Source organism: Colletotrichum fructicola, assembly GCF_000319635.2.
Source record: "Colletotrichum fructicola Nara gc5 chromosome Unknown KSG_Nara_v1_contig08, whole genome shotgun sequence".
Taxonomy (NCBI): Eukaryota; Fungi; Ascomycota; class Sordariomycetes; order Glomerellales; family Glomerellaceae; genus Colletotrichum; species Colletotrichum fructicola.
The window spans coordinates 3101819-3123209 of NW_027094058.1; the positions used below are offsets into that span (position 1 = coordinate 3101819).

A 21391-nucleotide genomic window follows, 5' to 3' on the forward strand; every position below is an offset into this window, starting at 1 on the left:
ACAAAGGCCATACAATCGTTTGCTGATTGTCTTTCTTCTCTAACTCTATTCATCCCTAGTTCCCAACAATCTACTTTCATTTGGTTTTCCTTAATTATGCCAAGCGTATTCAATATCTCAGCCTTCAATCCTCAAAACTATGAGCCAGTGAAATTGTCTTAATCAAAGTCAGACCATCTAGAAATACAGGGGGGCACCCGAGGCCGCAAGTGTAGCGTAGAACAGATTCGTCTTGCCCATGATAATCATGCGACCATCGCCGGCAAACTGGAAGTTCGCAGCGACGATTCCGGTATAGATCTTTCCAAGAAGCTTTCCAGAAGGGTTCCAGACGTGCACGCCGTCATTGCATCCGGCGTAGACGTTGCCCTTGGAATCCGTGTGGATGCCTGTGGGTTTTGCGTTAGTTGCGGGGTTCATGCGCTGACTTGTTGACCGCTTTGGCGCCAGATCCAAGGAAACTTACCATCGGGGACACGAGCGTGGACGTAGGCGAAGGTCTTCTGGTGCTCGAAGGTGCCGTCCTCCTTGACATCGAATCGGTAACTGTCATGTGGGCGTGAGTCGATGATGAGGCAGGCAGCGGGAATCATGATGACTTACATCGATGCGGGCTGAGTCAGGTTCATGCCGAAGAGAGCGCGGCTGATACCAGTGTCCGTGACGTAGGCGTAGTCACCCTCGGGAGAAAACGTGAGGCCTGTACACAAGGAGTTAGAATGCATGAGCTTTCATTGAAAGGTTTCACTAGTAGAAGAAGCTTACCGTTGGGTAGGACGAAGTCATCGGCAACAACGGTAAGAGCACCAGTAGTAGGGTTCAGGCGGTAAACCTGGTTTCGCATGCCAGGCTCAGGGCGGAAGTACTGGTAGTAACCGTACAGGGTGTCGGTGAAGTAAATGTCCCTGTTCTTGGGGTTGACGGCCACATCGTTAAGGGAGTTGAACTGTCTGCCGAAGAAGTTGTTGACGAGCACTAGCAGGAACGAGGGTTAGCTGAGGTCCGTCACCCAGGCCGATTCAATGCGAGACGTTGATCACATACAGGTCGTGTTGTACGGCTCAAGAGGGTTCATGAGGTACAAAGCAGAGGGGATGCGGTCTCCTTGCCCCTCGCCGGCAAAGATGATGTTGCCGTTGTAGTTGGTTCCGCCTAGGTTGCGTTAGTGTCTGAAGCGCAAAGCTGTGATCAATTGATGTGGAAGAGTTACCGTTCGGGTTGATGACCTGAGGGTTTGAAGGAACAACATGTACTGTAACCTCCTCCGTGCCGAGAGTGCCGTTTCTCAAAGCCTCGGCATCCGCAAGGGAGATCTTCTGAACGATGGAGGACTTGTTCAGACCAGTTCCAGCATCGGGAGAGCCGGCGTTCTGGACGAAAAACACCTCTTCCGTGGGAGGATACCTGCACTCGTCAGTTTCGGGCTTGCACCGGCAATAATCGAACTCTGAACCCACCATGTCACAGCTTCATGGAAGATGGGGTCATTTTCAGAGGTGGCAATCAGAGTCAGCGAGGGGTTGGTGCCGATAATGTCGTAGAATTCCTCATCGTAGACGTGGAATGGCTTCGCCTTGAGAGACTCCTGGGTGACACCAGGCCAGAGGAACGTCTAATATTATGTTAGTCTCGGACTGATGAACATTGCGCATTGAGACTCACGGTAGTGGCACTAGCCTCAGAAGGAGGAAGCACCTCCTCCAGGACGTTGAAGCTCTTTTGATCGATGATTTGGGCAGCCTCTGGCAAGGTCCTGTTCGACTGCGCACGAACACCCGACAGAAGGCCAAGACCGTTGAGCAGGGCAAGGCCGGAAGCAAGTCTAGAGGAAGCCATGTTGTTGACGGATTCTTGGCTGAGCTGGGAGCGTAACCTCTCGGGGCCGGAAGTCTTGGCCAGATCGATCCGACCTGGGAGCTTTTATAAACGGCTGCCAAGATGACGAGCTCCGTGAGCCCGCAATGCCGAGCCTTCCCAGCCATCACGACCGGGGCCTGAGGGGTAGAGGGCGGACGTCTCGCTTGACTGTCGATCTCTAGACCAAGCATCCGGACGAAGACTGGAGCAGGGAACATGGTCAATTGACTGGCGAACCCGATGGGCCGAGCGGCAGTTGTCCGCTTACCTTCCGGAGCTATTACGTGTGTGCCTGGGAGTGCATATCCGCTTTCTCAACAGTCTAGAACAGGGGTTTGGCCGATGTCACATGACGCAGTGTGGGTGGAAAGGGGAAGACGCAGGATGCAGGATGCAGAACGGATTTTGAATGCGGGGTGCGGGGTCTGGGGAAGAATGCCGAGTTCACGAGACATCGATGGTGTTTCCCTGCTCTTTGCGATTCACAAAAACAGCAGTTACCACTGACATTTCGGACTGAGATAGGTTTCTCCGAGTATCAAGATGGACAGAAAAAGGAGCAAAAAAAAGACTCAGATCCCACCTTGCTGGGTTGCCAAGCCCAGCTAACCTCAAAAGCCTCAGTTGTATCCAAGCGGGCATCAATAGCGGAGTGCAGCACCGATTGACAAGCGGGGTGCGACCCAACGCCAAGGCGTCAAATTCAGCGGTGTCGCTCGTAATTCCGAACGACTGAAGCAAACACCAAGATCTTCACGTCACACAGATTGCAGGTCGTTTTGCTTAAATCGTTTCCCAAAGACTGTGCGCAGGAGATCGATTGGAACGCCAAGTCCCATGATCTTACAAGGCCAGCTTGGTGTTGAAGCTGCTTTCCACATAACCCCTGTCACAAGCTCGCAGCTCTCCCAACGGCCCGCATGAAGCCCATGACCGGATAAGATCAGCGGTATCCGTTGGGTAGAAGCTTGAGCGGATAAGCTATGCGAACCGGAAAATTACGAAAATTTAGGTGACATTGGTCTATAAACCTCGGCCCGGGCCTTGTCGTTATATGTTTCGATGTGGTCTGTCACCGCGATGGTGAGTGTACCCACGTGGGATGCCGACCATTCATTCCAGCCGGCAGAGACTCCGGGGAGTCTTTGTACCTGCCAAGATAGGGCTGACCAGTTGTATCTGCATCTCTCATAGTGAGAGCCCCATTACAAGTTAGAGCTGTCAACTTCTTTCAATTGTAGGGTCGAGTTGGACCGGGCTCATATTTGTTACTTCGCCGTTTATGTGCAGCGACCCCAGAACGTGCCCAACCTCGTGTCGATAAAATGAGCTTTGAGAGACTTCTTCCGACTCATCGGAGATGAAAATATGAGTATGGTCGGTAAATATATGAATCTAACGTCTTCATCATTCAGAGCTTGCCGTTCAAGTAGCACGCGTAACCCAAACGCCTTCAATCTACAACGAACATATTTTATGAGGTGCATGCAGGCCCTGATGACAATGCAATTGGCTCTTCACCTCTAATAATCCTCCAGTTGTTACTGATCTCAACTATCTCGTCACAACCCTCGACGGCCCATGACCACTTCTTGAGAAAGCCAGGGGTTGCCTCCCAGTTCCGCTTATCGTGCGCCTCGCCCCAGACAACGAAGCCATTCCTTCCGACTGATGGATCATCTGCAGAGTCCTCTATGACCAAAGGACAACTTGATGATGATAAAATCCCCCCTTCCCTGCGCCGCTTAGCCGCGGCTGCGCGAATCACTGACCCCAGGAGATCCCTGAGGAATTCGTTGTGATCGAAGCAAGCCTCCCAGCGAATGAGATTATCCCGGACTCGTGCAAATGGGATCACGTTAATCCAAAAGCTATGAGTGTCTGTTGCCTGAGCCGGAGTTGGGTGGAGAGACTTGGGCATGTTGGGATTGATTTGGTGTATGGTTGATGTGATTGTGCAACGCATGTCGCCTTGATAGACTACCGGTGGGGCAAGCCATCCATCTTTGGGAAGATTCCGAGGAGATGCTATTGCCGTTGTCACATCGAGAAGATTGGCGTTAGATACGAAAGCTCGGAAAACATTGTGCTCAATAAGATGGAGCAAGAGATCCGCGTAGAGTGTTGTAGCGAAGGCTTTGGACGAGTCAAGCTTCGCCGAAAAAGCGTCACGGTCAGTCTCGTCAAGGGTTATGACCTCAATGTCTGATGATTGCTCCCGCGGCTCCTGCGAGGAAACAACCAAGTCCGTAGGCTGACTCGGAGGGGTTCCCAGTTCTTCTAATGAGGCCGTTATCGCCTGATATGGCTGTGCATCATCCCCCAATCGCCAGCGATCAACTCGGAATGGTCGCCGGCTTGGGGTAGCATTGGCAGCAATTGTTTTGAGACGTTGCCCTGCAGCTACCGGTCAGTGCCGTCATTGTGATATCGCATGACTTCTAGAGCCCAACTCGAGCATGCAAACAGACTTACTGCGTGCTCTTTGGTTTAACCGGTTCTGTACTCTCTTTCTCTGTTTCCTGTCTTCCGCGGTTTGCGCGCTTCCCGCGGCGAGCTGATTTTCAAGCGAACTCATCACTGCGTCGGGGAGGGCAGCAGCCGGGCTAGACTCTCGCTAGAATTAGAATCTCAGCTTGCCCCTCGATTTCATCAAAATGTTGATGAAGCTGGCGATATGATGGGGGTCAGCCAAACCCAAAAGGGGAAAAACGGTCAGCCAGGTTTGTCAGCGACAACGTGACGCGGCGGGCGGAGTGCACGCCGGAGCCCGGCTCGCCTGAAACGGCAATTCAAGTCAGCCGGTTTGTCAGAACTCCGCTGTGGACGCTTGGCAACGTTATCACGAACGGCGACCTGGACCCACAGCATCCGCTCTTTAAGCTTTAAACGGCAGTTTAGGTCAGCCATGTTGCTGTGAAAATGTCACTGCCGCCTTGGCATCTGAAGAAGCCCGATGCCAACCCGAATTCCTCGTTATGCTCGTGATTCGAAGGGCATGTTTTTGCAAGGCGAGAAGTGAAAGACTGGAGACAATGGTGGATTCCCCGGGGATAACGGGCGGACTTTGCGCGATTCATGTAAGAGCACTGGCCATGAGTATGGTACACTCGAAGGCTTCAACATTCGGACGGTTTGTTAATCAAGAATGAACAGCTCTGTGGGGAAAGAAGTTTGGAACTTGGAGATGTGTATCTTGTGGGGGCCTTGGAGACTTCGTCTCAGTACTGCTTCCATCTGGTCGCACCTATAAAGACGATTCATAGTCGAACTTTTACCCTGGATTCTAGATCATCATCTTTAGTAGCAATAAGAAGAATCTCATTTTTTCTCCAACACTCTCATCGACGAATTTCTAAACCACATACAAATCAGTCAAAGCTTCAAATATGTCCCGCTACGCTGAAGCCCATGCCGACCCTCAGGGAACGGGCGATGCTCGCCCAACAGCATTGCAAATCATCAAAGACGAAGGACTAGAAGGCAAGCTCGGGGGAAAGGTCTTTGTCATCACGGGAACTTCATCAGGCATCGGCATCGAGACCGTCCGTGCTATCGCGGCCACCGGCGCGAAGCTGTTCCTCACTGCGAGGAACGTAGCCAAGGCGAAGACCGCCCTCGCCGACATCCTTGACCCGTCTCGCATGGAAATCATCCAGATGGATCAAGGATCTCTGGACTCCGTCCGCGCTGCCGCTGCAGCCATCCTCTCCAAGACCGACAAGGTCAACGTCCTCATCAACAACGCCGGCATCGCGGCCATCCAAGCTCTCGAATTCACCAAGGACGGCCACGAGATGCAATTCGGCACCAACCACCTCTCCCACTTCCTCTTCTTCCAGCTCTTGAAGCCGGCTCTCCTGGCGGCATCGACTCCGGAGTTCCCCTCCCGAGTCGTCAACGTTGCTTCTGCCGGCCACCGATTCAAGGGTATCAACGCGTCCGACAACTACAACTTCCAGAAGGGAGGCTACGAGCCAATGATGTCGTACGCCCAGTCCAAGACTGCCAACATCTACATGGCCAACGAGATCGAGCGGCGCTACGGGTCTCGCGGTCTGCACGCGACGAGTCTCCACCCTGGTGTCATTGACACGCCGCTCTCCGTCAACTTCCCCAAGGCGGAGATTGATGCTTTGTTGAGCAGCCCCGAGATGAAGAAGCAGATGAAGTCCCCGGAACAGGGGGCTGCGACTACGGTGCTGGCTGCAGTTGGCAAGGAATGGGCCAACAAGGGAGGTAGATACCTCACCAACTGCACAGAGGCGATTCCCGAGGTCGAGGGATGCGGCCAGTTTGACAGTGAATACCATGCCTCGTGGGTGTATGATGAGGAGAGTGAGGGACGACTGTGGAGAGATTCATTGAAGCTTGTTGGTCTCGAAGACAAGGAGTGAGCTGCGAGCAATCTTGTCGGGTACCCGCTGTGTGTAGTTGTGACAGGCCCATACTCTACATGTTGAGCAGCATGGATGATTCTCAATAGATCTCTGTTACCTCCTAAATTCTAAAAGTTTTCGTAAGACCTGCATAATGCGATTGACCCATCAGCAGCGGATCCTCTTTCGCTAGCGGCTGTCTCCATTCCTGACTGTTCTTGGTGGACCTCGCAGCACGATTCCGGCATCCTGTTGCTTAATCAGGCATGTGGGCAATCTGGCCGAGCGGTCTAAGGCGCCAGACTCAAGCGTTCGCTTCATCCTCCAAGAGGATAGCATTCTGGTCTCGAAAGAGGCACGAGTTCGAATCTCGTGGTTGTCATCATTCATTTTTGCTCGTTGCTGCTTTGAAGAAGGTAAAGGTTGTCTATGTGAATCTTCACACCAAACAAAGGCAGTGCCGGAATGAGCACCTGTGGCAGAGCCGGCTGGGAGCAGTGGAAGCTCGATTATATGATCCAAATCTACCGTTAATTCGTTGAAACCCAGTGTGAATAAAATCCCAATTCTATGATTCCCGCATTTCTGTTTTGCAAGTTTTCCAAGTCTAACCAAAGCTCCCATTCATCATTGTCCAGATCAAGCACAAAATCAACAGTCAGGAACACTGACTGGGATGTTGAAAGGCACGCTCGTCGCCAAACCACTCAAACTGGTCTCCTTGAATTCGTTTCTCATTCCCTTAGCAGTCAGACGCATCGCGCGGATGGCGTCGTCCAGCCTGACCTTCTGCGTGCCCGTCTCGCTGCTCAGAGCGAGGTTGGCACTGGAGATGGCCTTGATGGCACCCAGAGCGTTACGCTCGATGCACGGCGCCTGCACGAGGCCGCCGATGGGATCGCACGTCAGACCCAGGTTGTGCTCGATGCCGATCTCGGCAGCTTGCTCGATGGCCTCGGGGCTCGCGCCCATACACGCCGCGAAGGCGCCCGCGGCCATGGAGCAGGCCACGCCGACCTCAGCCATGCACCCGCCCTCGGCTGCCGAGATGGTTGCGCCGCGCTTGTAGAGCATGCCGATGGCAGCGGCAGTCAGGAGGAACGTCGGGATATCCCGCTCCGGGTCGTCGCTGATGAACTCGATGGTGTACTTTAGCACGGCGGGGATGATACCGGCAGCGCCGTTGGTGGGGGCCGTCACGATGCGACCGCCCGCTGCGTTAGTCTCATTGACCGCGATGGCGTAGACCGTGAGATAGTCCATCGTGGGGAACGTAGTCCGGCGCGAGGGAGACGGGGTGATGGGGTGGTCGAGGGAGCCCAGCACGCGCGGAGGCGACCTTCGGCCCGGGCCGAGGCCGACGCTCGTCTTCGACTTACTGTCGCCAATCGTCGCAGGGGTCTTGTTGGATGCCGCCAAGCCTGAGGAGCCAATGAACTGGATATTCTTGCCGTCGCTCTTTTGCTCATTGGGGTTGGGCGACGTCTGGCCGGCGGTGGAATACAAGCCTCGGGTCAGTCTCCGATAAAGTGCGGGTGCGCGCCGATGGAGCTTCAGGGACCCCGGCAGCTTGGTGTCGAGCGGCGCCTGCACGCTCTCCAAGATGCTGGTGTCCATCACCTGCCAGATCTTGAAAAGCTTATGGTAGATTTCCTCATCCGTGTAGCCGTGGCTCTTTTCATTTTCGTAGACGAGCTGAGCAATTGTGAGGTTGTGCTTGCGACAGAGCGAGAGCAGGCTCGTTGCGTCTCGGAACGGGTACCGAGGGCCCTGGCTGCCCGACTCGCTCGTATTCTCGGGATTTTCTGAGATGTTGACACCATTTCCCTCAGATGCAACCGGTGAAAGGTTGTCTGATGAGTTCCCCAAAAGAGCCGTGTCGTCCGTTACTTCGGGCCTGACTTCGGCGCCTGTCCGACGGTCTCCCGCGGCATCGGATCGTCTGATCTCCTTGTAGAAGAGGTTCTCTGCCAGATCCACCGGATGTCTACCAGCAGTATCCTCTGATGACGGGTCGGGCGAGTCCACGCGGGCGACGGACGATGAGGATGAGGATGAGACATCGGGGTTGATTGACAAGGCGCCGTTGACAACGAAGCCACCGCCGACGCTGAACATGTCGTTGGTCGCCAAGACGTACCCATCCGCATCGAAGACTGTGAAGCGCATGCCGTTACTGTGTGTTGGCAGCTTGCGGCCCCATTCCCAGACGAAGTCACGCTCGTAGTCGAAGTCAACCTCCTTACCCTTGCCGTCTGCCAGTCCGTGCCCTAGGAATAACTTCTTTGTGTTCTTGATCTCAGTGAACCTCTCCGGAACGTAGGCCGTGTCGACTGTCTCGACATCCGCGCTCTCAAGACCGAGCAAGAGGGCAGAGGGTGTCATGTGGCCCTCGCCGGTGAGCGCCAGACTGCCATAAATGGAAACCCGAATCTTGTTGACCTTGTTCAAGAGATTCGCCTCTGCCAAATCAGCAACAAAAATGTTGCCAGCACGCATCGGACCAACGGTGTGAGAAGATGACGGGCCGATGCCGATGGAGAACAGGTCAAACGTTGAGATGACGGCATGCTCGTGGTCGGCCTCGCTGTAGCTCCCCGTCTCCTCTTCATCCTCGGCAGCATTGCGCCTTCGAGCGGTGCTGCTTAGAAATCGCTGCGATTGAATGCCCAAACATACCGTAGACTGGATTGGCCTCGCCGCATGTCGTGATATCTTCGTGTTGAGAGTCGAGGGAGCTCGGCAGCCAGCGATGAAAGTGCTCTGTCCAGCCCGCGTTAAAGCGCGTTGAGCCGGCGCCCCACGTAGCAGGGCGAGCTGCCGGATCGATGAACAGCTCATCGCTGTCCCAAGAATCAACAACGGCGGACGGAAGAGTATCAATGGCGGGCTTGTTATATGTCTGGAAGAAGACACGAAGAGCTGATGAACAAAAAAGAACTTTATTGTGACAGAAGGCGGTCTGGGGTACGCCTGGGAGATAAGAGCAGAGCTCTCCCTGGATCTGTGCTGGATCTGGGGTAAGACAAGCAATCAGCCCCAGAAATCCTGACTCTGACCAATCATCCCGCCGGAATTGGTCAACCCTTGTGAGGTGTGCTTGATATGGACAGATGATACGTAATAGTCTGCTCGTTTTATATGGAAAGAAAAACCTTGATGAACTCATGACAGTTTCAGCGACGTTGAGCCCACGCGCCTGCGGGCCATGCAGCAGCGTTGGTGTCGAAAACATGCGCATGTGGGCTGCTACAGATGGTGTTGGCTCGCCATCATGAGTGCCTCGTCACAATTGGACAGACGGATGTCGTAAGCGGCGTTAAGCCTTTTTGGGGAGGTGATGCAGGGGGTGGAGGGGGAATCATCGAACGCCAGGCAGACGTTGTCTTATCTCATCAAGCTCTCTTTCAACATCGATAACCTGTTGTTCCTCTCTCCTTTCATCCATATTCACTTTTTACTCGCATGTCTGTTTACTTTAGAAAGATGCCAGAGATAGCAGAGTACCACAAACCAGCTTCACGGCTCACGGACGATGATGCCGAGCCCGGCTCCTCATCCGAAGCGATGCCAATGAACCCCCAGCCGCAGTCCGGCTTCTTCTCCGCCCTGCCGCTCGAAATACGTCAGAACATCTATCGGCACTTGTGGATAGCCGCCGGATCGACACAGCATGTCTACAAGGCCAGCCCCTCCCCGCTGGCGCCCCTCTCCCACTGCGCTTGCATCTCGGATCCGGACGCCGAAGACGTCCGCGAGATCAAGCTCACCAACGTTCTGGAAGCCCCGCCCGCGGAGCAAACGCCGGAATGCCGAGATGGCGCTTTCACCGCAGAGGCCATGGCACAGCGTGACGAGATCAACGACTGGCGACTGCGCAACGCTTCACTCTGGTGCAACCACTGGGCATGTGAAGAGGAACCGCCCGTGCTTCGGCCTGTGGATGATACGATCGGCGATAGCGACGGCGATAAGAAGAAGCGGCGGACGATGGTGAAGGAGTTTAGCCCCTTTCTGGCCATCCTCCTAGCCTGCAAGCGCATGCACCAGGAGGCGGTCGACTCCATGTACGATGACACTGCGTTTTCATTCATCGGGATCGATGCTCTTTCACGATTTTTGGAGACAACCAACGCCGAATCACTGCTTCGGATCAACACCCTTCACCTCATCTGGGCCGCCTCCATAGAATCATACATGGACCCTGAGGATGAAGAGGCCATTACAGCCAAGATGCAATGGTTTGACCTTTGGTCGAAGGCTGCTGACAAGCTCCCTCGACTGAAGGAATTTCGAATTTGGATGTACCCGCAATACGCCCGATACCCGATGCCCCATGAGGAATGGTTCAAGCCTCTTCACTTGTTCAGAAATGTGCCCTCATATCAAATCTCATTGAGATGGTTTCAAGACCCCGCGACACCAGACACTGGGCCCTTGGATTTCTTAGAGGAGGCACCCTTCAAATATGAGCGGACGCCACCACTCGGGGAGAACCCTTTGCATTTCCATTGGCGTCGCATGATGGGACTCTTCCTTGATGAACCGAGGTCAATGCCGATACGGAGGCAGAAGAAGAAGAGATATCTCGGCCGGTCGTGAGACGGTGCCTCGCTTGGGTATATGATAGTGATGAAACATGAATCATTCGATGATGACACTCGTGGCAATGCAATGGCAAGTGAGTTGCGAGTCGACTTTTATTGAAGGCTTCTCTCACACAGCCATCTCAGCTTAGGTGCTCATTTAGAAGGTTTTCCCACTGGACTGTAAACTTGCTCTCAGTGGAGATCCAATGCTACAGTGGATGACATGGTCAGAACCTTAATACTTATTCAGAAAGCACTCTTATCACGCTTATCAAGCCGCAGACGAGAGGAATTTGGTTTATTGAAGGAGCAATTAGACTTTTTCGCTCTCGCATAATCGGCAAGTGTCTTGACTCGTTTCTCAACAAGCGGGGCAACTACGACGCTCTTTACCGGGACTTGAATTACTTGCTAGTAGAAAAATTGGCAATTCTTGAGCTGCCGGTGCAACCTAATCGGGCTATGTGTAAAATACGCGGTTTAGTACCTCGGATAATGATTCGCCGGTGATGGATACAAGTAGCTCAAAAGACACACCCACTGTCAACACAACCTAAGCGTGAAAATCTACCACACGCTGCCCCTACGCTATAGCGACCTACATCACAACACTACTAACCGTGATACTAGGGGTCAAAATGAGTGGGATCATCTTCACCGACGTCCTTGCCAACCCTTCTCCGCTAGGACTGACTGCCTTGGTTGTCGGCGCTCTCTTCCTGTTGGCGAGACTCTTCAAAAGGACAGTCCGACTCTCGGATATTCCGGTCATTGGAAATGCTACTAGCAAAGAAGCAAGGAGAAAGGAGTTTCTCTCCGGTAAAGCCAGAGATCTCTATATCGAGGGCTACAAGAAGGTACGCGGTTCAGCGAGCAGGGAAATGAATTCAACGGGACTAAGTAACTGCCAGTTCAAAGACAGTGCTTTTCGAATGATGACTGCGAGACGTAAGATTTTCGAACCGCCATTGACCGAATCATCTCACGATGAAGAAGCTCACCCGGCGTGTAGAATCCGAGTGTGTCGTTGTATCACCGGAATTCTTGAAGCACCTAAAGAAGCTACCTGAAGACGTTCTCAGCTTCAACGAGGCAGTAGAAGAGGCAAGAGATGATGAGTTCGCTGAACAGAGTTCATGCTAACTCTTTGGCAATGAAGGCTCTGCAGACAAAGTACACCAACATCACAAGCAATATTCCCACGATACCGCATACTCTCAAAACTTCACTCAATCCCGCTTTGTGTAAGTGGCGCCAGCATATCACGGCCCGTATCTGCTGCTGATCGTCCAAGTCCGTTTGAATCCAATCATTCTAGATGAAGTCTCAAATGCGATCCAAACAGAGTTCCCTCAGTCAGCGGACTGGTCGGATGTTAGAATCAACGGCAAGCTAGCCCGCATAGTAGCCAAAACATCAGGCCGAATCTTTGTTGGGCCCGATCTCTGCAGAGACGAGGTCTACCTCGATGCGGCGGTCAACTACACTCTGGACATGACAGCTGCTATCCAGGCTGTGGGGTTTATATCCCCCTGGCTGCGTCCATTCCTAGCGTCCCGAGCACCGCAAGTCAAGAAACTGCATCACCGCTTCCAGCAAGCTGACGATTTCCTCCGGCCTGTGGTCACAGCCCGCCGTCAGGCTGCACTTCATGGCCTCAATGAGAAGGACAAGTCAGATGACATGTTGCAGTGGTTGATGGACTCCCAAGACAAATTTGGTCAACAGAGTGATCGTGCGATATCAAAGTATCAGTTAAGCCTGACCTTTGCAGCTATTCACACGACAACGGCAGCATTGACCAACGCGTAGGCTCAATTGAAAGTCTTTCTCTTTGACAATGGCTGATTTTCATCTAGCTTTTATAACCTTGCGGCAACACCCGACCTCGTGGCAATCTTGCGACAAGAGGTCGAGGAGGTCCTTGCTGAGACAGATGGCAATATTACCGCAGTCGCACTACAAAAAATGGTGAAGCTAGACAGCTTCCTGAAGGAGATCATGAGATACTACCCTCAAAGTGCCAGTAAGACACATGCTTCACCTATGAGATTAATCATCGGCTAAATATCACCCCTAAGCGGCATTCCAACGCAAGGTCATGAAGCCAGTCACTCTGCCAAACGGGCAAACAATTCCTACCGGTGTCATCCTGGAGGTCCCCTCACATGCCATCAACTACGATGAAACGATACATGCCAGTCCGGACGTCTTTGACGCGTTAAGATTCTACAAGATTCGAAAGGAAAAGGAAGCTGCGTTGAAAAGTAAGATGTCAGCGGAGGACGCCTTTGCGGAAGCAGCAACAAACAATCAGTTTGCGAGTGTGGGCGATACAAGTCTTGCCTTTGGATACGGGAGGAACGCCTGTCCTGGCAGGTTCTTTGCAGCAAACCAGATGAAGATGATTCTGGCGACTACGTTCCTGAAATACGACCTGAAGATGCCTGATGGCTGTACCGAGAGGTACAAGAATCTCACTTTCGGATCTCAGGTATGCATGCTCTATTGCCTTTGAGGATTAGCTAATAATATTATCGCAGTCAGTTCCAGATCCCACAAAGACTATCATGATGAGGCTGCGGAACTAGACTTTACGAGTAATCCTTTCTAGATAGCATGATGTGGAAACGAACATGCAACGAACTACTCTGAACTCCCTACAGAATTTTGCAGGTAACCTAGATCACGTGAGGTAGCTCTCACGATTTTGTCACTCAATTCCCATAGCCGCTTTTCCTTCTCCTCATCGAAAGCATGCGGCGCGTACCCAGGTCCTGTTCTGCCCTCGGTGCACGTTTCAGACGGGACACCTTCTTGGACATCAGCTAGATACTTGCCACCCTGATGTTGCCACTCGGCACCCACAGCAGCCCAGATTGTCGTGGCCGCGGCTTGCTCGGCGGATTTGATGAGCTTCGCGATTTTAGGAGGTCCAAACAACTTCTTCATGAAGTCTTCCCCGACATGGCGACTCAGGCCAGAGACCACTGCGCCGGGATGAACGGAGGTGGCGTGTAAGTGATGTGGGCCGTACCGTCGCTCGACTTCGTTCGCCATCCAGATATTAGCTGTTTTTGAGGCTCCGTATGCGCTGTGTGCATCATACGTCGTCGTCTCGAGATTCAAATCGTCGAGGTCCACGGAGCTCGCGAGATGAGACCGCGAAGATACCATGACAAGCCTTGACGGGTACGATGGGCTTGAGGATTTGAGAAGAGTGTCTTTGAGAGCTTCGAAGAGGGAAAAGTGTCCCAAGTGATTGGTTCCGAAGTGCATCTCGAATCCATCTCTAGTCAAAGCTTTGGGGTGCATCCCAACACCTGCCTATGATTGAGCATTATGGTAGTCAACAGCACACCAAAACCTACCAGCATTGCAAATCAAACAATTCAGCGTGTCGCTCAACTGCAGAAACTTTGATGCTGCATCTCGAACACTGGCTAGCGAGTCCAGGTGCATCTCAATGAAGACCACCTTGCCCGGCTTGCCGTCATGCATTATCCGCTTCACGACTTCTTCGCCCCTTGCCGTGTCACGACCCGTGATGTAGACATCAGCGCCGGTGGCATGCAACGCCCTGGCTGTCTCGACCCCGATTCCGTTCGTGCACCCCGTCACGAAAAAGACTTTCCCCTGAAGTTTGCCATCGAGTCCTTGGTCTCGGATGACTTTCAACGCCGTGGGTCGAGCATCGCCAGGACCGTTCGGATCCTCATGGTCCTTGTCGTAAGGGGCGATCGGGGTCGAGGCCATGGTTTCGGCCGAACTTCGATTCATCTGAAGGAAACAATCACCGGAGAAAAGGCTGCACCTGTAACATAAGAATGTTTGCAGGCGACAGTGCGACCATAAGTAGCTGCCCCTCCAGCTCCACGCTGACGTGCCAATTAAGGTTTTGTTTCCCACATAGGCAAGTTTCCCATACGAAGGGCGGGTCGGCTGATGCCGGTGGGACGAGAGAGCTGATTCAGACTGTTGCATTGCGCGGCCAAGCCACTCGGTTTCGTTTGGACCGAACTGCCTTTATTTTGACAACGTCCAATCTGAGGGGTTGGAGGACGCCATCATTATTTGACAGGTGACCTAATAGGTGGAACACAGACAAGACCACACCCACACCCATCAATATCGGCGAGTCTTACGCGCCATGCTACAAGGATCTCGATACTTCACGACACTAGCGTCAAACAACCTGCTGTTCATGGTTCTATCAACTGGTCGCCTGCTGTTCAAGGTCTTCAATCTTTCAGACGTACAGAATATCTGCCAGCGAGAATCGATCTATTGAAAACATGACTGAAAATCTCCCCGGAAATTTTCAAAGACAGAAATCTCGGCATGGGATCTGCAGCCGGCTTCGGCAGCCGGTAGCACCACGGCCTCGAATGCTGCCATGGCGTCCGTGCATTTGTTTGCGAATAGCGTCTTCACATCAGACGATACAAGCTGAAGCACAGGGGCTGTGAATGACGCTGCTAAGAGGTTTGTGCACCGGAAACATTTAAGAAGAACACCTTCGGCGTTCCCGCCCCACGCGCTCAGATGTCGCTGATCTGGCGTCAACTCAAAAACAACAACTCAACCCATCATTTGATCCCCTTGACCAAGGGTTCATCCAAGTCCTGCAAAAAAGTCAACTGTTCTCGGCGCCCTGTTCAGACCATTTGACTGATTTGCGACCGCGGATATGAGGGTCTTTCAGGCTCTTCTGCTGCTCTTGGCAGCGGTCGGCCTCGCACTGGCCGATCCGGCGGCTGAGACCGGAGACATGGACTTGTTTCCGGGCGCAGTGTTTGAGGGCATTGCCTGGCGCGGCGACGAAGCAGTGAGAATTTTGTACAGGCCTTCGATTACTGAAAACGGGAAATTTGCTAATCAAATTTGGCACAGCTGTCCGTCAGAAAGCCCGCCACCACCAGCCCCGAAGAGTCCGCCGCCGAAAAACGCGAAAAGTCCGAAAAAGGCGAAGGGTTCCAAAGGGTCGTCAAACGCAAAGGGGACGTCGGGCGCGAGGGGGGCAAAAGGGTCGAAGGAGAAAGGCTCGAAGGACAAAGGGCCAAAGGGGAAGGGTCCCGGGAAGGGCCCCAAAGGATCCAAGGGCGGGAAGGGATCGAAAAGATCGAAAGGCGCGGGAGAGTGACTGGAGAACCCTGCACCTCAGGTAGAGGAGAGTGCAACACGGGTCTTGGGTGTTATGGGTGTCAAGGGCATAAAACAGTTTGTCAGAAGGGTCCCGGCTCGGGACAATGCTGTTTCATCGAAGACAGTAGGGGGGCCATCTGTGAGCCTATGGCGGGATAATAACAGCAAAAGCGACTGCCATACTGCAGGTCACAATAATGCTATATTTCTACGCGGATCTTTTGAGCTTTGATGGATCATTGATTGATATCCCGTGGGCCATGGGATGCCGACCCAAAATCGCGGTTAGTACGGTCAACGGGACGCAAACCATCATTTTAAAGATGTCGAAGCCTTCAGCAGGAATTAGATACTTGATGTTAAGGGCGATAGTTGCGTTATACTATCAATTCGAGTCACATCCTAATGACCAAAACATGATGCTTCCGTTAGACCTTGGTTGTGGCGTGCTCACTCTCCTCAACATCAACCGGACCGTCTCCCTTCCCCCCTTCGTCGAGTCGAACATTGGCCTGCTCACCGTCAAAGATGACCGCAATCTCCTCCAATGCCTTGCCCTTAGTCTCGAGGAACCATCCGTACGCAATGAAGCTCTCGACCGCCAAGATGACAACATAGACGATATAAAAGCGCCAGCCTATGTTCTGGAGTCCGATGGGGTTGACGTACTGGTTCACAAACACAGCAGCCTTGGTCGAGAACACGTAGGTGGCCATGCCCTTCGCACGGATGGAGAACGGTAAGATTTCGACGGAGTACGCGACCGGCAAGGGCGAGAATGCGATGCAGTAGAAGATCTGGTACACAAAGATGAGAGCGAGAACGGCGATGCCGGCGGAGCTAGCGTTCGTCTCTGCAAAACGGGCGGAAGCGATAGTCCAGCCGATGAAGACTGTGAGCATGCCGATCGTGGAGATTCGGAACAGCGGTCGTCGGCCGACTCGTTCCACAAAGAAGGCGGTTGTGAGGGCAAGGCCGAAGTTCCAAATGTTGACGAGTCCGTTTACGAGAGCCTGGGTGTTCTTGTTCTTGATTCCCACGGTGTCCATGATCCTAGCTACTATAAGTATGTAATCTTATCCCACCGGGCGACAACTTACCGTGATAGGTAATAGGCGATCAATCCGTTCCCAGACCACTGAGAGAAGAAGCCCATGCCTTGAAATCGCCGTTAGCTATCATCAAAGATGAATAGAGACAATAAGTGACTCACAGATAACAAGGAACATGCGATAGCGATTGCCCTTAGTAGAAACCATTGACTTCCAAGTCGTCGCACCAAGCCCTATAAATGGGTTTAACCATTGAAACTTCAGGACTTTGCGTAGAGGGTTTTCTTACTCTTCTCATTATCAATGGCCGTTCTGATCTCCTCGTACTCGAGCCTAACTAGTTCCGTCTCTTCCCCTTCGCCGTGATATCGCTTGAGAGCCTCAAGAGCATCGTGATCGCGGTCCTTGGAAATGAGCCATCGAGGAGATTCAGGTAGGAACCAGACAGCCGAGAGTTGAACCACGCTTGGTGCCATCTGGAGAAGCGAGGGAATTCTCCACGACCAAGTGCTTGGGATCGTTCGAGTTCCGAAGGCTGTTGTTCGTTGTTAGCTTTCGATCGACTTAATCCAAGAGTGGGATTTGACATACTAATCCAAGCTGCAGCAATACTTCCAAGATACCAGCTGAAAAGATTGTCTCCGTTAGTCCGACAGTACTCAGATAGGATAAGCTGTTCCTGATGCTTACCAGGTGTTGCATATAGCCGTGATGGTGACACGATCTTTGGGATGCGATAACTCGCTGACCAAGCTAGGGGCCGAGGTCGTTGCAAAGGACAGTCCAAAGCCCAAGATGAATCTACTAACAACAAACATGGCAAACTCGGTGCTCTCGCACTGGATGATGGCTCCAGCAATCATGATCAGACTTCCCACCGTGATACCCCATCGTCGCCCAAACCTGTCAGCGACCCACGGGGCAATGGGTGTTGAACAGATGCTGCCCAAAGCCATGATGGCGCTCATCAAGCCGAGAACAGCACCGCGAGGATTGTCGAAGAAGTCATCGAAGTAGGACACTGTCTGGAGCGAGTTCATCATCGAGCCGTCGTAACCGCTGGTGGCGTACGAGACAACGGCAGCGGGGAAAAGGAGGAAGTACAACTTCCTCCGAGCCCCGGATCTGTACCATGCCGGCGACTCTTGAGCCAGTTGGGCAATGCGAGAGGGCTGGTAGGTTTCGTTTGCGACGGCCGGACCACCTTGCTGGCGAGCTCGGCGAGCTGCCTGGTTCTGCCTCGGTGCAGGGAGTCTTTCGCGGAGGAAGTTCATTGTCGCTGATACCGATGCTTGGGAAGTTGGCAGACAAGAGATTCGGGAGGGGGGATGGGAGATCAGTTGACCCAGCGGTTGATGGAGCTGATCTGAGCCGACGAACACAACCAGGAAACCGGGATTCCGTGTGACATTATATGCGTATAGTCTTCTCAGCTGCAAAGGTGGAACGATGAAGTTGTCCTGAACACCCGCACCATTCCCGGGTTCTGCTCGTCGGGTTGGGGTCTAAGTTGAGGGTGACGAAGTCGTAAAGTCGGCATCTGGGGCTAAATGAAACGAACTCGATCGGGCGATATCGCCATTGGCGCGGAAACTAGCTCGATGGTCTTCCTGACAGAACCGTACTGCTGGAATTACCAATCGGCCTGCCGAGGACAAACAACACGACAGGGATCACCAGTCGGATGATGGGATGCGGAGAAGAAGCAGGGGCGATCCGGGGGCTGGGGTAAAGTGCAATCCAATCCCCACACGAAGGAACATCATGAGATGAATAGTCGTTCAGGCGAGACCAGTCTCCATGGGGTAAAACGAATGATTAGCGGTTGCGGGTGAAGTCACGCTCGTCTGACTCGGCATCTTTCCGTCGCGGAAGACAGCAGTTGTCAAGTGAGAATAGCAAAGTGCGCCGAGACTTGTTCAAGTTGTGTAGCGTCTGGCGATGTGGAGAAGCCTGAGATTCCTCTTTGAGTCTGGAAGCCCCTTTTTTGGCAGAACTGACGAATCATGGCTCGTCGGGGCAGCTAAAGTCTTCCCCCGACTGAACGTGGGTCACTTCGGGGCAACGAAAACGATCCCCCTAGCGTCGTTTTCGCTTCGGTTGAAGTTGTCCGCGCCTATGCGGGGCATCCAAGACAGTCCCCCGAGCTGGAACGTGGGGTCGGGGGAGCGTCTTGGTCTTCCCCGATGGTTGACGCGGGCGTCCTTTGGTCGCGTTCATGGCCTCGGAAGCGCGTATGTACGAGTGCTGTCTCCGATCACCTCATGAGGGGACCCCAATTGTGGCACCGGACGTCATGGGGACTGTGGGACGTATGCAACTTCTCCGTAACGCAGGTGATAGCTCGTCGCGTGGCTCTTTGTTAAACATGATTTTCGCATGTGAGGCCGTCATATTTAGGAGCTCGAGCGGTCCTGCTGGCTGAAGTCGGAGGATAGTCTCGGCCTCCGCATTCTCTCTACGTCTTCTATCTCTTCTCGTCGCCAAATCACCGCTCAGTTGTCTGCCAACATGTCGAACGGTATCTTGAAGACGTCTGGGCCTGATGTTGTCGATGCTTCAGGTAACCCAGTCCGCCTGCGAGGGGTAAGAAGATGGTCGCAAGTTCTAATGTTGCTCTGGTCAATCACTGACTTCCTCTCTAGACGGCACTCGGTGGCTGGATGCTCATGGAGAACTTCATGAACGGTTTCCCCGGTCGCGAACACCAGATCCGCGCAGCGCTCCTGAAGGTCCTTGGGAAGGAGAAGTACGAATTCTTCTTCGACAAGTTCCTCGAGTACTTCTTCACGGAGAAGGATGCCGAGTTTCTGTCCTCGATCGGCTTCAATTGCGTCCGTCTATCTTTCAACTACCACCACTTTGAAGATGACATGAACCCTTTCGTCATCAAGGAAGAGGGCTTCAAGCATCTCGATCGCGCAATTGAAATTGTGAGTCTTTAACCGGCCCCGAGATGTGTCCCGTAACAACTGGCTCTAACAGTTTCGTTGCACAGTGCTCCAAGTACGGAATCTACACCATCCTCGACCTCCACTCCGCCCCGGGAGGCCAGAACCAGGACTGGCATTCAGACAACCCCACAGGATACGCTGCTTTCTGGGATCACAAGCACTTCCAGGACAGAATCATCAACCTGTGGCAAGTTCTCGCAAAACGCTACAAGGGCAACCCGTGGATCGCAGGATTCAACCCTCTCAATGAGCCCGCCGATGTCGAGTGGACACGGCTCTTGGCCTTCTACGATCGCATCGTTCCTGCCATCCGCGAGATCGACCCGGATCATATCCTCTTCCTCGAGGGCAACACCTTCAGTATGGACTTCTCCGGCTTCACCAAGGTGTTCCCCAACTCCGTGTATGCGGTCCACGACTACTGCGGCTTCGGATTCCCGAACCGCATTGGCAGATACCAGGGTCTGAAGGACCAAGACGCGTATATCCGGAAGATGTACGATCGCAAGGTTGCGTTTATGAAGGAACACAATGTTCCCATCTGGAACGGTAAGCACGCTCTCTGTGCACGCGAATCTTTCCATCTGCTGACAGAGGTATCTTTATACAGGCGAGTTCGGTCCGATCTACGAGCGAGAAGAGTACAACCCTGACTGGAAGGTTCACAATGAGGAGAGATACGACATGTTGGACAGACAAATGGCGATCTACACCTCCGAAGGCATCGGTAAGCCGGAACGGAAGTCGGATTCTGAGAACCATTAGCTGACCCCAATTTCAGCCTGGAGCATCTGGGCTTACAAGGACGTCAACGTTATGGGAATGACTTACCTCTCTCCCGACTCGGCCTGGCTAAAGCTTCTCGGTCCCATGATCCGCAAAAAGCGCGATCTCGCCGTCGACAGCTGGGCCTACGACGACGCGCATCTCCAACCCAACCTCTTTGGCCCACTTCACAAGTGGTTCGAGGACAACGTCCCTGCGCAGTACAACAAGAAGTACCCGTGGCAGTGGCGCATGCACATGCACGTCTTCCGCGGAATCCGCGGCATCACCATGGCCGAGTACATGATTCCCGAGTGGGCCGACTATTTCAAGGACAAGACCTTTGAGGAGCTTGACGAGTTGGCGGCCAGTTGGAAGTACGAGAACTGCTGTCAGCGCGAGCGACTGAATGAGTTGCTCCAGTTGTATGCGCCCATGACGCCAGAGGATAAGAGACTGGAGGGCAAGGTCATCCAGCCCGAGGCCGAGAAGAACGGTGACAAGCCCAAAGAGACGGTGTCCGGTGTCGGCGTGTTCGAGCTGTCGCCGGAAGAAAAGGCGAAGAAGCTTGCGCAAACGAACGGCACACCCGTTGCTGTTGCCTCATGATCAAATCTCTGTTTCGAGAATACGGAAACGAAATGCATAAA

The 21391-nt window shown here is 53.1% G+C and overlaps 9 protein-coding genes across 9 annotated transcripts; 4 read left to right on the forward strand and 5 right to left on the reverse strand.

Moving 5' to 3' along the window:
* Positions 1-177: 177 nt before the first annotated feature.
* Positions 178-1836, reverse strand: gnl-0 (Gluconolactonase; the record flags this gene model as incomplete). Its single annotated transcript, XM_032026130.1, has 8 exons — positions 178-389; positions 467-546; positions 604-700; positions 766-975; positions 1045-1152; positions 1211-1404; positions 1458-1612; positions 1663-1836. The coding sequence occupies 8 exons, from the start codon at positions 1834-1836 to the stop codon at positions 178-180; spliced, it is 1230 nt and encodes a 409-aa protein (XP_031877365.1).
* Positions 1837-3837: 2001 nt separating this feature from the next.
* Positions 3838-4435, reverse strand: CGGC5_v013919 (uncharacterized protein; the record flags this gene model as incomplete). Its single annotated transcript, XM_066153005.1, has 3 exons — positions 3838-3885; positions 3926-4254; positions 4333-4435. 3 exons carry the CDS (start codon positions 4433-4435, stop codon positions 3838-3840), a joined length of 480 nt encoding a protein of 159 aa, XP_066007574.1.
* Positions 4436-5246: 811 nt separating this feature from the next.
* Wwox-0 (WW domain-containing oxidoreductase) lies at positions 5247-6254 on the forward strand (the record flags this gene model as incomplete). The annotated part of the gene is made up of 1 exon (XM_032026132.1): positions 5247-6254. One exon carries the CDS (start codon positions 5247-5249, stop codon positions 6252-6254), a length of 1008 nt encoding a protein of 335 aa, XP_031877364.1.
* Positions 6255-6887: 633 nt separating this feature from the next.
* On the reverse strand, positions 6888-8941 carry sdaA (L-serine dehydratase; the record flags this gene model as incomplete). The annotated part of the gene is made up of 2 exons (XM_032026133.1): positions 6888-8865; positions 8916-8941. The coding sequence occupies 2 exons, from the start codon at positions 8939-8941 to the stop codon at positions 6888-6890; spliced, it is 2004 nt and encodes a 667-aa protein (XP_031877360.1).
* Positions 8942-9722: 781 nt separating this feature from the next.
* Positions 9723-10838, forward strand: CGGC5_v013922 (uncharacterized protein; the record flags this gene model as incomplete). The annotated part of the gene is made up of 1 exon (XM_032026134.1): positions 9723-10838. The coding sequence occupies one exon, from the start codon at positions 9723-9725 to the stop codon at positions 10836-10838; it is 1116 nt and encodes a 371-aa protein (XP_031877336.1).
* A 625-nt stretch (positions 10839-11463) lies between these two features.
* On the forward strand, positions 11464-13416 carry ATR2-0 (Cytochrome P450 monooxygenase ATR2; the record flags this gene model as incomplete). Its single annotated transcript, XM_066153006.1, has 8 exons — positions 11464-11682; positions 11737-11773; positions 11838-11920; positions 11985-12069; positions 12120-12633; positions 12685-12851; positions 12907-13319; positions 13369-13416. 8 exons carry the CDS (start codon positions 11464-11466, stop codon positions 13414-13416), a joined length of 1566 nt encoding a protein of 521 aa, XP_066007709.1.
* Positions 13417-13471: 55 nt separating this feature from the next.
* Positions 13472-14581, reverse strand: Wwox-1 (WW domain-containing oxidoreductase; the record flags this gene model as incomplete). The annotated part of the gene is made up of 2 exons (XM_032026136.1): positions 13472-14148; positions 14197-14581. The coding sequence occupies 2 exons, from the start codon at positions 14579-14581 to the stop codon at positions 13472-13474; spliced, it is 1062 nt and encodes a 353-aa protein (XP_031877361.1).
* Positions 14582-16398: 1817 nt separating this feature from the next.
* CGGC5_v013925 (Lactose permease) lies at positions 16399-18296 on the reverse strand (the record flags this gene model as incomplete). Its single annotated transcript, XM_032026140.1, has 6 exons — positions 16399-17023; positions 17071-17128; positions 17184-17255; positions 17312-17557; positions 17614-17648; positions 17713-18296. The coding sequence occupies 6 exons, from the start codon at positions 18294-18296 to the stop codon at positions 16399-16401; spliced, it is 1620 nt and encodes a 539-aa protein (XP_031877317.1).
* A 1237-nt stretch (positions 18297-19533) lies between these two features.
* Xyl5-0 (Beta-xylosidase) lies at positions 19534-21350 on the forward strand (the record flags this gene model as incomplete). The annotated part of the gene is made up of 5 exons (XM_032026141.1): positions 19534-19608; positions 19668-19955; positions 20021-20525; positions 20587-20703; positions 20758-21350. 5 exons carry the CDS (start codon positions 19534-19536, stop codon positions 21348-21350), a joined length of 1578 nt encoding a protein of 525 aa, XP_031877378.1.
* Between the last annotated feature and the right edge of the window lie 41 nt (positions 21351-21391).